Source organism: Lampetra fluviatilis, chromosome 1 (genome assembly GCF_964198595.1).
Source record: "Lampetra fluviatilis chromosome 1, kcLamFluv1.1, whole genome shotgun sequence".
In the NCBI taxonomy this organism is placed as follows: Eukaryota; Metazoa; Chordata; class Hyperoartia; order Petromyzontiformes; family Petromyzontidae; genus Lampetra; species Lampetra fluviatilis.
In genome coordinates, this window is record NC_136275.1 from 19,777,577 (window position 1) to 19,793,965 (window position 16,389).

Genomic DNA, 16,389 nt, shown 5'->3' on the forward strand with positions numbered 1-16,389 from the left:
GCAGTTTAACACGTAGGCTTTCGTGACTAAGCAATAGCAAATGTCAAACTCATACAAGTGCCAGTGTCACCCTTTTCCAAAATAGATCAATATGAAAATGTAACCGTTTGTGTGTGTGTTTGTTATCCTTCGCCCGCACCTCCATTGTGCGAAAGAAGTTATACATACAGTATATACACAAAATCAGTATTATTTGATGTGATGAGATTTCATTGTTTAATTAACATCTTCACTTAAAGCTTTCGTGACTGCAGGAATACATATTCTATGGGTCTTTCGGTAAAGCCACGTAGATACTAAAAGTTGTGTGGAAACCCTCCATACAACTATTAGTATAACCAACAGAGAACATTTGCAGAATAATAAACTATGTATGTGTTATCCAACAAAACACATAACCATGAAATCTGCATGGCTATGCTAGATCAGTCAAACAGTTTCAAATGTAATTTATGTAGTATCAGGATTTTTAGTTTTGGTTTGGCTGGAGAACAGCTAAAATCATGACAATTTAAAATGTAAGTCATCTATCCAAAAGCTTCTCAATTAAAATTGATAACGAATGTGAAAATCCATTATTTATGGAATATTAAAAGTATTGTATGTACTGGAATACACAGGCAATATTGTGGTCATAATTTAGTCATGTGTAATTATTTAAAATTCGTCTCGAATTGTTTTAGTTACAATGGCATAATTGAGTACTTGTACGTTACTTAATAACCAATACTGTGACATGTCATCTTTGGAATATTAACATGCCATGAATAAGCTATATATTCATAAGCGGGGCCTCGCTTTGCGGTTAATGGCAGCTGTTTTTAGGCAGGACTCTTTTGGCTTTTGATGTAAGCCAGCACGTGGTCTAGGGCAGCCCCCGCCACATCCTCTTTGAAGATGTCTCCGAGTGCGCCCAGTTCCAAGCTGGCATTCACTTCTGTGACGAAGAACGATCCATTGTCTCCGCACTGCAAGACGACTCCACAGATGTCCACTTGCAGGATGTTGGCCACTTTCAGAGCCAACTCCTTGCCTTCAGAGCTCAGCTCCCAATCCTTTGATTTGTCATCTTGGCAAGGATACACACACACAATCTCATAAATATACAGGTATATGTACACACAAAATGGGCATGTATATACATATTTAGTGACATCGTGGGATGTCACTGTGTGGTGCCGGTCCGAGACAGGCACGGCGTGCGATGTATTGACATCGCGGACACCACTTGGATGTGGGTGCAGTACCGGCCCTAGAGGGGCTCGGTGAGCACTGATCGATAGCGCTGGATGGCACCACGCTCGGCGTGCAGTGCCGGCCCCTACAGGTTAGGGTGTGGGAGTGCCGGCCATGGATATGGGGTTACTATAGGCCGTTGACCCCAGAGGACACGTGACCGGTTAAGTCTACATAGGGGCCCCAAGTGGGGGCTAGGGGTGGTCACGTGTCAGGGTCGAGATTCTGCTCGAGGATTCTGGAAGGTGGTCGTGGCCAAGGGCGGAGCCAGCCACGCCACAGAGGATATAAGCCGGGTCCCCCAGAGCGACCGTCACACTTGTTCATCCTGAAGAAACCTTCGTCTACGTCCTACGTCCTGCAGAGTCTCCAACACGTGGACCGGGACCCAAGCTGTGGTCCAGTCCGTTGTAGCTAGTTACGGTGTAATTAGTTTAGTTAGCCTGGTGGTGACCACCATAGGTTGTTATTCTGTTTAGGGGCAGTTACCCCGTGTGTTGGTGTTAATCTCAAAGCTATATAACATCCTGCTTCACCAACTCTCCCACTATATTTTTTTCACCTGATGACGATTGTTTGTGTTGCGATTGAAACGTCGTGATATTTTAAAAATGATTTTTCTATCTACGTGACTTTACCGAAATACCCAAATAATATGAATTCCTGCAGTCACGAAAGCTTTAAGTCAAGATTTAAAACAGTTTATATGTGAATGAGCCTGCTGGTGCAGCGCTGGAGTCCGTGCCTTGCAATGGCAAGGTTGTGATTTTAATTCCACCTTGGGGGTTGACTCAGCCCCTCTTCCCTCTGAAGTAAATAAAGTGAGTACCACTTTGTGGTGGACATCGACAGTGATTGTCCTATGAAAAAAACTCATCCAGACCATAGAAATTAGGGATTTTCAGCACTATCTTAGGGCTGTAAATGGGAGTTGAGAATCTCCCCTTGCTCGGTAGAGTGGGGAACCACTTTGACGTTGTTCCTTGTATGTGTAGTGGTGATACGCGCGGGCAGTAGGGATTGTGTGGCAGCGCGTGGTGATTGGCTGTGTATTGGTGACGCGCGCTGACAGTGAGGGATCGTGTGGCAGCGCGGGGTGATTGGTTATGTGGTGGTGACACGCGCTGGCAAAGGGGATCGTGTGGCAGCGCGTGGTGATTGGTCAACTAGAGTGGGTGCTCACATCGCGGTCCGCATAGGCTCCGCCCCCTCGGGAGCGGAGGACTATAAAAGGCGATGCGCGCGGGCGCTCGGGGAGTTGGTAACCAGTGAAGACGGAAGACGGAGGAGGAAGAGATAGGGCCCTAAGACCCCTAGCCCCGCTGTCCTTGTAAGGGCCGGGACCCTGTGTGGCTCAGAGGCGGGACCTTGGGACCCGCGGCCGGACGTCCTTGGGAGGGCCCGGCTGCGGGACCCAGTGGTCGTGATCCATAGCCCGGCTGGGGTGGGTCTGTGAGTTCCCCTGGAAGCTACGGGGCTGGAGAGCCCGTGTGTGTGTAGCCAGGTGGAGCGTGTAGCGTGAGCTGTAGTTAACCACACGTGTTATTGTGGCTACGGAAAGTGTTAATAAAGTGTGCTACCCGTCAAGTGGTCTCCCGCCGTAATTTACAATATTACATATGCATACAATTACTGCATTCTCTGGATTATAATGCCCTCCAGAAAGTAAGGCGCATCTCAAACTTTGGACGTCAATTTGAGAAAGAAAAAGTGTATTTTATAATAGGGAGAATAAGGTCCTATGGATATCCATCTTTCATAAGGATTATAAATGCATGGCTTTAAAATGGTTTAGAGCTGTCTTCTGGATAATTATTCTGAACAGCTGGTGGTATCTTCTGCCCTCTGGATAGGAATATACTGTTGTGAAGAACCATCTATTAGAAAGATGATGCTAAACAACTACATTAAAACACGTCCTCCGGGAGAAACGTATTCTCTGGATTATAAGACGCTCCTGCTTTGACTTAAAATTACGTGGAGAGAGAAAAAAACAAACGAGCGCATCTTATAATCAGGAAGAATACATATTCAGGATTTACCCTCGCCCGGGGTGCCTTCTGCCTCCAGGCCTTTGCAGCATCTGAGCTGGGCCCCAGCCACATTGCTGCCCACCACCAACACCAGCACCTCCATGCTGCCGCCCCCTTTCACGTAGCGCTGGAACATGTAGGGCTGCTCGCGCCGCAGCAAGTACGTGCGACTGTGCAGGAATTTCTTGTCCCGGGCAAAGAATACCTCCTGCCCTGCAAGTACAATTTACAAACACGCCATCACACCATCACAACACAGGCCACGCATCAACAACAAAAAACCCCGTTTGCCCCTTTTGGCAATGATCAATAGAAAAAATGACAATAAAGAATGCCAACGGTCACAGGTGGCGTATAATCAATTAAATGTAAGTTCGACTGCCTTAAAATCTTCATATTTATTTTTAAGCACCCTTTATTAGAAATTCTTCAACACCGTAATCTTCCACTGTTAGCTAATGTGTCTCCAAAATAGTCACTGTCACATTTAGAGTATCCTAAATCTCCAGTTGGAGAGGCTTATTTAGAAGGATGAACTATAAAATCAAACTTAGGAGTGTCTGCTAACCCTAACACGCCTCTGCGTTTAGCTTGCAGCATTCAGGTCGAAAAGGCTCCCCCTCTCTGCCTCTCTCAGTCATTGTTTTTCCAAGGCGAGTCTTTGTGCACAAGTGACGATTTAAGAGATTTCGTTTCTAAGCCTCGGTTTAAATGACTGCTGTTTTCTGAAACGCCGCCTAAAAACAGCACTAAACACGCTACGAGAGGCCCTTTAAAAATGCTATCAACTTTTGTTTGAGGATGCAAGACAGTTCAAATCAGGCTATATGGGCTTATAGCATTTACACATCAGGTAGGGTTGCTAGGTTTGTTGCTAAGCGTATACATAAGCAGCACCACGGGGGGGGGGGACGGGGACATGGGGGTTTAAAAGTCCCCAAACGTGGCAGAATGGGGGTGCAAACAATAGACTTTCCCTCCCACCCCACCCAATAAAAATCACTGTGAACTGGGAAGCAGGAGCCAATTGATGAAATGTTAACAATAAAAGTATTTTCTATTTACAGCTAGTTTATACCACGAATATATGAAATGTGCACCAATATATGGCGAACATAACAAACGGCATCGCTCTCAGCATGGGTGTGAAGCCGTGACCTTTGCACATGATATATGGAGCCACTTCGTGTCATGTACAACGAGCCACAGCATCTCCACGTGAAAAACACCAATGCGTTGTCTTTCCATAACATCTGCACCCTTAACCTCAGCCAATCTCCTTGCCACTCATGCCTCATACACCCCCCGCCGTTGTGAGGTTATTTAGCCCTCAACCTGTAAAATGGTTGCAATGCCCATGGTCAAGTATTAACTGGTGAATGATAACACTCTCAATCTAACACGGAGGCTTTCGCAACCAATATTGTTTGTAGTAAATGTTTTTTTTGGGCTTAGATCGCAAAATCGCCTGATGAAGCTGGTTGTGTTTTATTTGTATTATTTTATTATTTCAATTCTACGTGACTTTACCGAAAGAACCAAGAAGATGAATCCCTGCAGTCACGAAAGCTTTAAATCGAAAAATGGTTGTAATTAATTACCAGCGAAACTTCATGGTACTCAAATTGTAAATGTTGTTATGGGTTTACTCTCCAACACACCGGTGTGCTGAACTAGTAACTAACTGGCACGTTTTGTTTACGTGACAAACCTTAGTAATTGGCTGTGTCAGGTGGTGGTGGGTTAACGACACATTTATATTTACCCGATTTAACCCAAACATTATTAATAAAACTCTCATTTACTATTTTCTCTATGTCTACAATCGATTATGGGGTTTTCACTTGAGTTCGAGCATTCTAGCCATGTGAAGTGAATCTGTGGCAATGCCGGTTTATGCTTACCCTTGCTTTCTCGCAGGATGATAGGGTATTCCAGTTTTTCTCCCTCCTGAGCCATGGCCCGGAAGCTCTGTTGGGGGTCTCCGCCCAGCTCTAATGACACAGATCACAAGAGTCTCACCTATGGCTCAAAATATCACAGTCCCTTTGCTGGACCATTAATGAAATCATATTTTAAAATAAATCATCCACCTGTCATGCTAGACCTTCAACTCAATACTGTAGGAGCATTTTTTAGCTTTTAAAAAATATGACGCCATATGCAGGTGTACAAAAAAAATCTGAAAGGTTTGTAACAATGCATGCTTATATTGTTATTGCACATTTATAATTATTGCGGAATATTCGGATTTTTTTTAAAATATATAATCGGTGTAGATAGATAATTGTATTTTTCAAACACTGGTTGTGTTTAAAACCAAAACCATCAGAGATGTGTTTTTATTTCTGTTTTTTCCACCAGATTACCTTTGTATGATAATTATGCTGGCAAGGCTCATGGCTAAAGGAGAGATGGGCATGTGACAAGTTAAATTAATGGATACCAGCAGAGCTTCATTTCAGCCGGGTATGTCTGGATCAGTAATGTGGAAAATGTCGATACTTGGCACACCGCATTCACCATATCTCTCGCTTTAACTGTGACTACTAGTCACATGCCTAATCCAGTTAACCAGCGATCCAGAATACATTCATAACTTGTAACTTGACGGATTGATTATATTCGGGCAGATGATTGGAGTTATAGATATTGATCTATTGATATGTAGATAGCCAACAAATTAATAAATGTATGTACGAATAGGTGAATGGATAGGTATACGACAGGACAAGTAACTAAATAATTAAATAGATGACGGATGCACCAATTAGACTGTGGCTTCTACAAACTCCGACGAGGTCTGTGCCCGATAAGCCACGCGGCACTGCCGCCGCATACCGCATAGGAAGGTGTCGAGCAGTGGCAGCTCGTGCCCAGACAGCTCCTGATATGTGCGGAATGTGTTGCGGCAGGCAGAGAGGGCCTGGCTGCGGTTGAAGAGGCGGCTGCCCATTCTTTCCAAGTGGCACAGCAGGGTGTGAAGCTTCTCCGTGTCTCCACCTGCCCGGCCTGCATCTGCCTGTACGAGCACCGCTGTGGGGTACTCGCTTACCTTCTCTTTGGTCACGTACATGCCTGTTTGAGACAGCGTCAGACAAAGAACCCCCCCCCGTATTGCCTTAACAGGCAGTTGGTGCAAGTGCTGTTATCGAGAAGCACCTATGAAAGCCCGGACGAGACACAAGCCCCCCCCCCACACACACACATAATAACTTATTCACAGGGTATGCCACCACAATTGCGGACTGCAAGGGTTAGGCTGTTCAAATTCCACCTACGATTAATAATGCCAAAGCTTTACCAAACAGTTTGCATGCTTAAATATTGATGCCACGGTCCTGTGTCGTCAATGTTATGGTAAGTTTTCCGACTTATTGGCATCGCTGATGACCATAAACAAATAATACATCTCTTTGCCAGTCCACTGCCGTAAGAGGGCCTCCCCCCATGTTCCCACAGGCCGGCGTGGTGAATTAAGGTCAAATAAATAAATAGAGTGGTTAGGTACGGTAAAATTAGCTGGGAAAGAAGACACCTAATTTTTCTGAATGCTGATTACCCCTTTGTTAATTGCTATAATCATATATTTGAGCTCAATTATCTATGATATTTCATAATTACAATTAAATGTCATTAACGTGGTCATATGCATAGCTTTGTCTTATTTCGTCATAACTTGATAGTCGAGCAAAAATATGAAAACAATCTTTTGCAAGTCTTATGATATGTGAAAAAAATATTCATTCAGTTAACTGAATTCATTTTACACCAAGCTTTTATGGTAATGTGATGCTCTTGAATAAAAAAAGCTCAAAGTGCAGCCCTGAAATTACTTGCTCATGGCACTGTTGGCAGTAGGGCCTCTACCAGAGAGAAGTCGAGAGAGACACTCTAGAACAGCGGTTCCCAACCAAGGAAATGCACAATTTCAAATCACTACTAGCGTGCGGTGCGCCGCTAAATGTTTGGAGGTTGAAAAGGGATCCGTACACTTGCAAAGGTTGGGAACTGATGCCCTCGAGCTCAGTTTGCTGGTTAGATGTCTAAAGTGGTTGTACCCACACTTCACCCCACCAAATGTACTTTATTGTACTTCCGCCGCACCTCGGATTAGCAGATATGGCTACGTACAGTGTCGAAAGAAGTTAAAAATACATGCATACAATTGTGGTGTAACCATTGATACTGCATTTATATTGCCCATTGTTTGAAATGCCATGCTGGGAAAGCAAGTCGGTACCCTCTGGATTGCAAGTCTAGTGTGCTCACCTTTACTTCATGACAGCGTCCAATCTTGAATAAACTATACAGTCATTGATATTTGTGTGGATATTGTAATATGCACAAAGATTATTATTTCATCATTATTTCTTAGAAAAATAAGGTAGAATTTTTATGCAGAAATTCGACATGGTCTTTTTTTTATAAAACGTTTGATTACAATATTAATAAAGTAAAGAATATGTCCTGGCAATACGCGGGTGATGTCCGTGTAACATAGCTAAAAGTGACAAAAATATGAAAAAAATTGAAATGTAATATTTACAATCTGACCTACAAAATAAATATAACTACGCAACATTATGATGCCTATACCATTGCATTGCGTGCCCCCAATTCCTCCGAATTGTGTTCTCGTACGAGTCGAATTGAGGCATGCTCGAGTGATTTATAGCAGCTATATTTTTACATGCGGCAGCCTGGTATTTGTTAACTGCCTGTTTGCAACTTAAAAATGAGGGTTTCTCTCATTGTCATTAATGTTATCTTAATAAGCTGATATCATTGGACCTTGTGTTACAACTCCTCACCTCGAGCTATAAATACTGTGACACATGCATTGTCTTTGTGCTGTTCGCCTTTTGGTGTGACACTGGTGAGACTAGGCCCTCGAGAAGGCTGTCCCTCGTGTAGGCCAATCAGTTTAAAAGCCAATGCATTTATAATTATCAGAGGATACTCTTTGGTTCTTTCGGTAAAGTCACGTAGATGAAAAAAAATGAAGTAACTAAATTAAATCACGACGTTTCAGAGGCAACACAAGCTGCCATCATCGGTGGAACAGCCACAGCAAAATTACTGCAGTGAATAATTTTGCTGTGGTTGTTCCACCTGATGACGGAAGCTTGTGTTGCCTCCGAAACGTCGTGATTTAATTTAGTTTTTTTTTACTATTATTATTTTTCATCTACGTGACTTTACCGAAAGAACCAAAGAGTATGGATCCTTGCAGTCACGAAAACTTAAAATATAGAATTATCAGAGCATGTTTGTTTGCATGTTCACCACAAGTACGTGTGGTTAATACAGACTTGATTCCGTGTAAAAGGTAGCAATTTGGTGTTTGAACATTTTAACACCTCCTGTTTTATTACCAGAAAGGGTAAAACCTATTATTCTGTCTACAGGAAAGCCACCCACACAGATTCCTACTTGAAACCGGATTCCCACCACCACCCATCTCAAAAGAATTCTCTCATCAAAACGCTATACCACAGAGCCCATGGCATTTCTTACCAACACCACCTGGCCGGTGAATTAAGACATGTACATCGGGCCCTCAGGATGAACGGATACTCTGACCGCACTATCCGCCAAGCTGTTTCTCCCACCACACAGAAACAGCCACATGAAACTCCGACCAAAACTATCACGTTACCATACATAGCAGGCGTGACCAAAAAGATCTCCAAAATTCTAAACAAACATAAGATTCAAGTCCGATTCAGTACAGTGCATAAAATCCGTGATCTGATTCCATCTGTGAAGGATGTCGTTCCTGACTTACAGTATCCTGGAGTCTACAAATTGAGTTGCATTTTTGGTGATTGCTACATTGGAGAAACGAAACGTCATGTTTCAGATCGTGTCCGCGAGCACAAGTCAGATCTGAAACACGGCAGAACTGATTCTTCGGCCGTTGCCGATCATTGCTACAACTCGGTGGGCTCTCATTAAATTGTCTTTTCCGAGACCAAGGTTCTCTGCAAACCTCCTGGCTACCATCAAAGGTTTGTACACGAAGCCATACAAATATACAAACACAGACATAATTTCAACCGTGATGATGGTTACAAACGGAGTAATCATTGGAAAGATGTGATTAACCATGCAAAAAAGATTATATACACTTATTTGGCCAATCTTATTTGACAGACAACTATTACAGGTTTACCATGTTCAGTTGTTTTTTCCTTGTCACATGTTGAGTCACAAACCGTACCTCTCCATAACAAAGGCTCACCCTCTTAAGCCTCACCTTACCATATGAATAAAAAGTGTGCTGTACTTGGCCCTTCCCCCCTCTCCAACCATTATATAAACGAAGTGGTAGCTCCTGCAATCACTCATTTACTTGATACAGCTGTCGTGGCTGTGACGGTTCCACCTGAAGACGGAAGCTTGTGTTGCCTCCGAAACGTCGTGATTTTTATTTTATTTTACTTTTATTAATTTTAATGTTTTACCTACGTGACTTTACCGAAAAAACCTAAGAATATGAATCCTTGCAGTCACGAAAGCTTCAAATCTAGAACTATTATTGTTTCATACTTTGGTACTGGTAAAAAGGTCCAATTTTGTTGCTGCTCACCCGAGCTATAAATGCTCTGATCGTGTATTGTCTCCATACTGTTTGCCTTTTGAATATCTCTGGTGTGACACTGGTGAGACTTGGCTCTAAATAAGGCTGTCTTTGGTGCAGGATAAAACCTATTCTTTTTTTAAATCCCTTATATTAAGTTCACTTGCTTGCTTGCGCGCTTACAACCGTGCAAATCTTTTGGTCGTTTTTTAACCCACTTCCCGTGATCCAATCGAGCTGACATTTTGCACACAGACTCGTTGTGCGTGACAATTTATTTTCGTGAGAATTTTTTTCCAAAATTTTCCACTTTTTAGGAATTTTTTTTTTCATATTTTATTTAAAATACCAATGTGATACAAATATAACTCTTACTCAAGAAAAACAGAAATGAATAATAAAATAAAACCGATGCCACGCATATAAAGGATTTAGTGAAAAACTTAGTTTATACGGGTTAATTTTTTCATACTTAAAAAAAATCATGTTTTCTCTCATTGTAATGAATGTTAGCTTAATAAGCCGATATGTGCCTGAGCTCTCCGAGACAAATAACTGGGCTGCCAGCTGGATGTGTTAAGTCGAGATTTGAAGCTTTCGTGACTGCAGGAATCCATACTCTTTGGTTCTTTCGGTAAAGTCACGTAGATATAAAATGCAATAAAATAAATCACGACGTTTCGGGCGCAACACGTGTTGTTGCTCCCGAAACGTCGTGATTTATTTTATTGTATATCTACGTGACTTTACCGGATGTGTTAAGGTTTGTGTAATCTTTATGCATTTATCTTATGTTATTTTTACACATTTTAAATGTAATCCTTTCGAGAAAGATTAACTGTAGAACAGATTTGGGGGGGGGGGGAGGAGGAAACGATCATACAGTGATTATGGCTGCAGGTCATAACATGGCATTATTACATCGCACCTTTAAAACCCTTTACACACGGGACACATTTCAAGCCAGTCAATTTATCTGCAATAGTCTACATCAATGAAGGTTGCTGCTTGCCTTTTGCAGAGGGTTTAATAGTTTTAAAATGTGGCAATTATGTCTTGTAACCCCGCAGATCACACAAGCGGTCTGGTGTAGTCCCTAATGGCATTAAATACGGATGAATAGTTTGTATCTGCCTTAAGGACCATTAACGCATTTGAAAAATGTTGAAATAGAGTAATTTATTGCAATTGATTGTCAGTTAAAATACTGACAATAATTCCTTCAGTAATATGTTATTAATCCATGATCATCATCGATTACCTTTATATTGTTGGATGAAGGCCTAAAGTATATATACTGGGGAGAGCGGTGACACAGTAGTTAGCACACTTTATTCTGAACCCAGTGACCTGAAATCGATTCCCAGCCATGGCTAACATCAATGTCAAGTGATATCTCAACAGATGCTTTGCTACCACCTTCACCAACCCACACACTGACCTGCGTGGTGAAGTATGGTCAAACAACCCCATTGCTTATTATATGGGAAGGTCTTCACCAACTTGTGTATTGACTCAGGGCTGTACATTATTAATAGTAATACAGAATAATTTATATGCAAAATGTATATCTCAAGATATAGGAAAACACTTGTTGAAATGTTAAAATATTACCTGCCATAAAATAAGTATGTATTACAATGTTCATATAATTATTGCAATTGAATTCGCTATTTACTGGTCGATCAGTCACCATGGTTTATTGTATATTTTAACATGTTTCAACATAGCATTCTCTCCAGCACAGATACAAAATTAACATGTCTCACTTTATAAATATTTAGTTTCCATTGTTACACACAATATCAAATTAAATAAATATATGCAGAGTATATCCGGATATTTCCTCGCTGCCTTAGTAACCATTAGTTATTTTGTGGACAAATGCAAAAGGCACAGCCTGGTTTAGAATGGCACCACCACCATTATTAATGAAGAAACGCCCTGGATTTTTGCACGTGACGGAAAACCCCAAGATGTATTCAACCTCCAGGCAAAGATGGAAACAAGATGAACGTGCAGCACAATCACATGACAATGGCCCCCTTAATGGTACAATAAACTGGCACATATAATGGGAAGACGAATATCTCACAATACCAGATTAGGAGAGAACGGCATGGTAATGTCTTGAGTATTCTTGGTTCTTTCGGTAAAGTCAAATAGAAGGGAAATAATAAAGTAATATAAATATAAAACAATATTTGTATTTGATTTTTATATATATTTTTATTTTTATATTTCTATTATTTTATTATTTCCCTTCTACGTGACTTTACCGAAAGAACCAAGAATATTAATCCCAGCAGTCACGAAAGCTTTAAATCAAAATGTTTTGAGTGATGTATTACTTAAACAAAAGCATTTTTTATTTTACCAGGTAAGGCCCACTGAGCTATATAGCTCTTTTTCAGAAGCGACATGGCCTCAAATGATCGCTCAACGAAGTGGCTTATCACGTGGAAATGTATTGCAGCCAAATAATAACGCATGTTTCTAAATCTGGAGGGGAAAGACCGGAGGAACCATGAGAAAAACTACGTGACCACAAGGAGAACATGCAAACTCCAAATATATAGGCGTCAGGGTTGGGATCGAACCCACGACCACCTGTATACCAGGCGAGAGAGTTAACATCTCAACACCATGGCACCCACAATTGATATAAACCAGGACCTTTAATGTCCTCCAACAATTGCAGATTCCCCAGGACAGCTACCTCAAAAAGATGATCCTGGGAAAACCAGGCCATACGGTGACCCTACATAGCAAGCAGTGCATTTACTTACCCAAGACCCCTCCCTCCAACGACATGACTATGTCCTCAATGTAGACGACACGCAGGCCCACGCTCTGTGCCGCAGAGCGCTCCGTTGCCAGGTTTTCCAGCTTCTTGGGGATGTCGTCCCCATTCTTTGCCTCCTCCGCAGGCTTGGCCGTCTTCTTCGGACGGTTGAGAAGCAACCAGAGAGTCTTCTCAGCCATGGTGCTGACCGGGTCTCGGAATCCTTTGCCGATGAAATGCGGACGATGCACCGTGTGTATGTGAATGGGTGGGTGCCTCTGAGCTGCACAACCTGCGATCGCGTCAGGCTTTGTGAATTAATCGTGCTCTGGAAATGTACTGTGAAACGAACTGTTCAACCGCAAAACCAGTCGGCTGAGTCCCCACTGGGTGTGGTTGTGTTTGCAAATTATATTACCTTGGAGTCTTCAAATAATGTGGGGTGTCACCATTTTTGGTAATGAAAAAATAGTTTGATGCTACAGAAATTCAAATCTTGAAACAGGCTTATTAACACAGTGAGTTTCAACAGTATCGAATATACATTTTAGACAGATTTTTACTTATTTGAAACAATAAGTGTCATTTTATTGCTCTAATTTGTGTGGTGAAATACAAATTCTGAAGATAATTTAATGACATCTCATTATTATCTAGTCAGGCTCTGACTATAACTCATCTTGTTATTTTAGGTCAAATGTGTTTTGCATACTTTGTACGTGCATATTCTATATGTTTATTGCAAATTGGATTAAGTGTGATTTAAAGGGCTAAGTGGCATTTTCACAGTCCTTACTCCTTAGGGCTGTTTGCTAAGTTAATTAGCAGTGACAATGGTAATATATAGTTCACAAAGTCTGATTAATAAAAAAAAAACATGACTCACTTAGTTGCATATTTTCAATATATTAGATTAAAAATGAAAATATTTTTTGGATATTCACATATTCAGCACTGCATTAAAACACAGACACCAGTACTGATATTCAGGGGCATTGACAGTTGAAATAGAGCAAGGGTCCTGAACCCAACAACATTTAAACATTGTTTCCTGTGAACAGGTGGCTGGGTAGCTCACTCAGAGCACTGAGCCGGCAATGCTAAGCTCTGAGCAACCACGCGTGATGGTTTTAGCCTGGTCAGTGATGACTGATGATCACTGTAACATTGTTTTTATAGTTTTATTTTGGTGATTTCGAAAACGTTTTTGTTTAGTCATATTTGTTTGTTGTAGTACAGAGTTAGACTGATAACTTTAATCTAAATAGTATTATGGTTGTTATTGTTTGACTTGCATCCCACTGGGATTTTGCACTGAGCGTTGATTTGCGGTGCCTTTTCTGGAAGACTTTGCTGTTTTTTCCTGAAGTTTTCTGTTTGCGCGTAGTCACTTTAAGATGTTCCTTGTTCATGTTTTGTTTGTTGCGTTTGCACCCGATTTAAGAGCCGCATGGCTCACAGGGCTATACCTAATAAATGAAACTGAAAAACTGAAACTGACTGCACAATGGAAAACATCACACAAAATGTGGTTAAATGTAACTGTAATAAGACAATCTCAATGCTAAGCACGTGAAAAGTGCATAAACTCTACTGTCTAAAGGTTAAAGAGGCCACTCCAAGGCTTATTTTAAAAGTCTCGCGAAATATCTCTTCTGCAGTCATTATCTGGCACATGATGCACACTGCTCTGTGGGATTTCTGAACGGATTCTTCGTCTCACCACATGACGTCGATGACAGAACTGATATGAAGCAGGAACAAAAAAACCCGTAATATTACGAAAAGAAAATGGGCTTCGAACATTGTGCTCACGCGCGAGGTAATTCGATAGTTGGCTTGTTCATCATCGACCTCATGCATAGCTCTGTAATGCAATACAAAACATGTTGTTTGCGCAGAGCAACAAAATACGTGGTCTACAAAGTTACCTCTTGGCACCACTGTAGGTTCAAGACCGGATAATACACAATGAGGGTGTCATCTGAAAGAAGAGGAGGCTTGGTTCGCTTGACAAGGGAATACATCCGTAATGAGAACAGATCCTGGAATTTGCAATCTGCTAACCTGCCTCTCCATTTCGAAAACAACACATGACCTGGAATACACGACTTTGCATGTGTAGTGGGTTGAACTGAGTCGCAGACGTACTCTTGGAGGCAACACATTTATTTAACACCAACACACGGGGCATGGCCTCGCGGAGGGGGCGTGTCCTCACTGAGGGGGGCGTGTTAGACACGCCCCCCTCAATGAGGCAGATGTGATAGCTGCCTCCCCTGGTGCTTTTTCATTGCAGTTTCATAACGAGACTAGCGAGCCTAAATATCTCTATACACATACGTGAAATAAGTTACCTGGAGTATGGAAGGCGAGGACATTAAATGAAGGGATCGACAAACATTACATTGGTGACATACTGAGATAGTAACAGGCACGCGCTTATTGCCCGCGCTCCATCCAGTTACTGAGGGGTTGCGCAATCAGAGGGGAGGCTGAGCTCGTCGCTGCCTCACCTCTCGTTTCTACCTTAACTTACGTACTAACGTTTGGGAGCGTCTTGCTCTGCTCACTATTTACATTAACAGGCACAAACAAGTATTGATAAGGTTTCAAGACAATTTAATAATAATACTTCTATTTGATATGGCATAATTCATGCCAATAGCATCCCATAACGCTGCACATTAAATTATGTAAGGACTAAATCCCATATACGGTTTAGCCACTGCCAAGCAAAATAAAAACCCATACTACCAAGCAGAATCAAATAATAATAATCAAATTGCACCAACACAAAGCACAGACAACAAAAAATGATAATACAGTACAGTCTTTTCTGGATATATATCAAGTATTTGAATGACGGCAGGAAACTCCTTGACGGGTAACACACTTTTTATTAAATCTTGACTTGTCACTATACAACGAGTGGTCTCTATTCCTCGGACTACACACACTTCACTCGACACGTGTAGTTACTATTCCTCCGGCTACACACACTTCACTTGACTCGTGTAGCTTCTATTCCTCCGGCTACACACGCTTCACTTGACTCGTGTAGCTTCTATTCCTCCGGCTACACACACTTCACTTGACCCCGTAACGTCCATGGAGCCTACAGGCCCACCCCAGCTTGGGCGTGGGCCACAACCTCTGAGTCCCACGAGCCGGCCCTCTCACGGACGTTCGGCCCCGGGTCCCAGGGTTCCGCCTCCTCCTCCGTCTTCAGTCTTCGCTGGTACTCCCTTCCCGTGCGCCTGTGCGCATCCCCTTATATAGTCCCCGCTCACGGGAGACGGAGTGTATGCGGACCTCGACGTGAGCATCGCTCCTTAGTTGACCAATCACGACGCGCTGTTCCTACGATCCGTTTTCCCCAGCGCGTGTTACCACTACACAACCAATCACGCCGCGCTGCCACACGATCACTCCCTCTCAAGCGCGTCACCGGCACACAGCCAATCACTACCACATAACCCATGACCCCGCGCTGACCCCTGATCCTTCACCGTCAGCGCGCGTCACCAACACACACAGCCAATCACTACGCGCTGACACACGATCCCTACCCCAGCGCGTATCACCACTACATATATACGAACACACACACATATTTCGGTGTGTATACATCTGTAGTGGCATAGAATGGGTCACTCGGGCGCATAGCGCTGGTTACTGGTAGAGAGCGGGATTGTGAGTGTAGTAGCCCGGTCTACCAGCAGGGCACGTGAAATTTGCTACTGGAG

The 16,389-nt window shown here is 42.4% G+C and overlaps 1 protein-coding gene across 1 annotated transcript; it reads right to left on the reverse strand.

The window, feature by feature from the left end:
* Positions 1 to 730: 730 nt before the first annotated feature.
* On the reverse strand, positions 731 to 12,920 carry LOC144937187 (beta-citrylglutamate synthase B-like). Its single transcript, XM_078864550.1, has 5 exons — positions 12,645 to 12,920; positions 6,111 to 6,347; positions 5,174 to 5,263; positions 3,279 to 3,482; positions 731 to 1,069 (listed from the first exon to the last, which is right to left on the reverse strand). Exons 1-5 carry the CDS (start codon positions 12,838 to 12,840, stop codon positions 822 to 824), a joined length of 975 nt encoding a protein of 324 aa, XP_078720676.1. The 5' UTR covers positions 12,841 to 12,920; the 3' UTR covers positions 731 to 821.
* Positions 12,921 to 16,389: the final 3,469 nt, after the last annotated feature.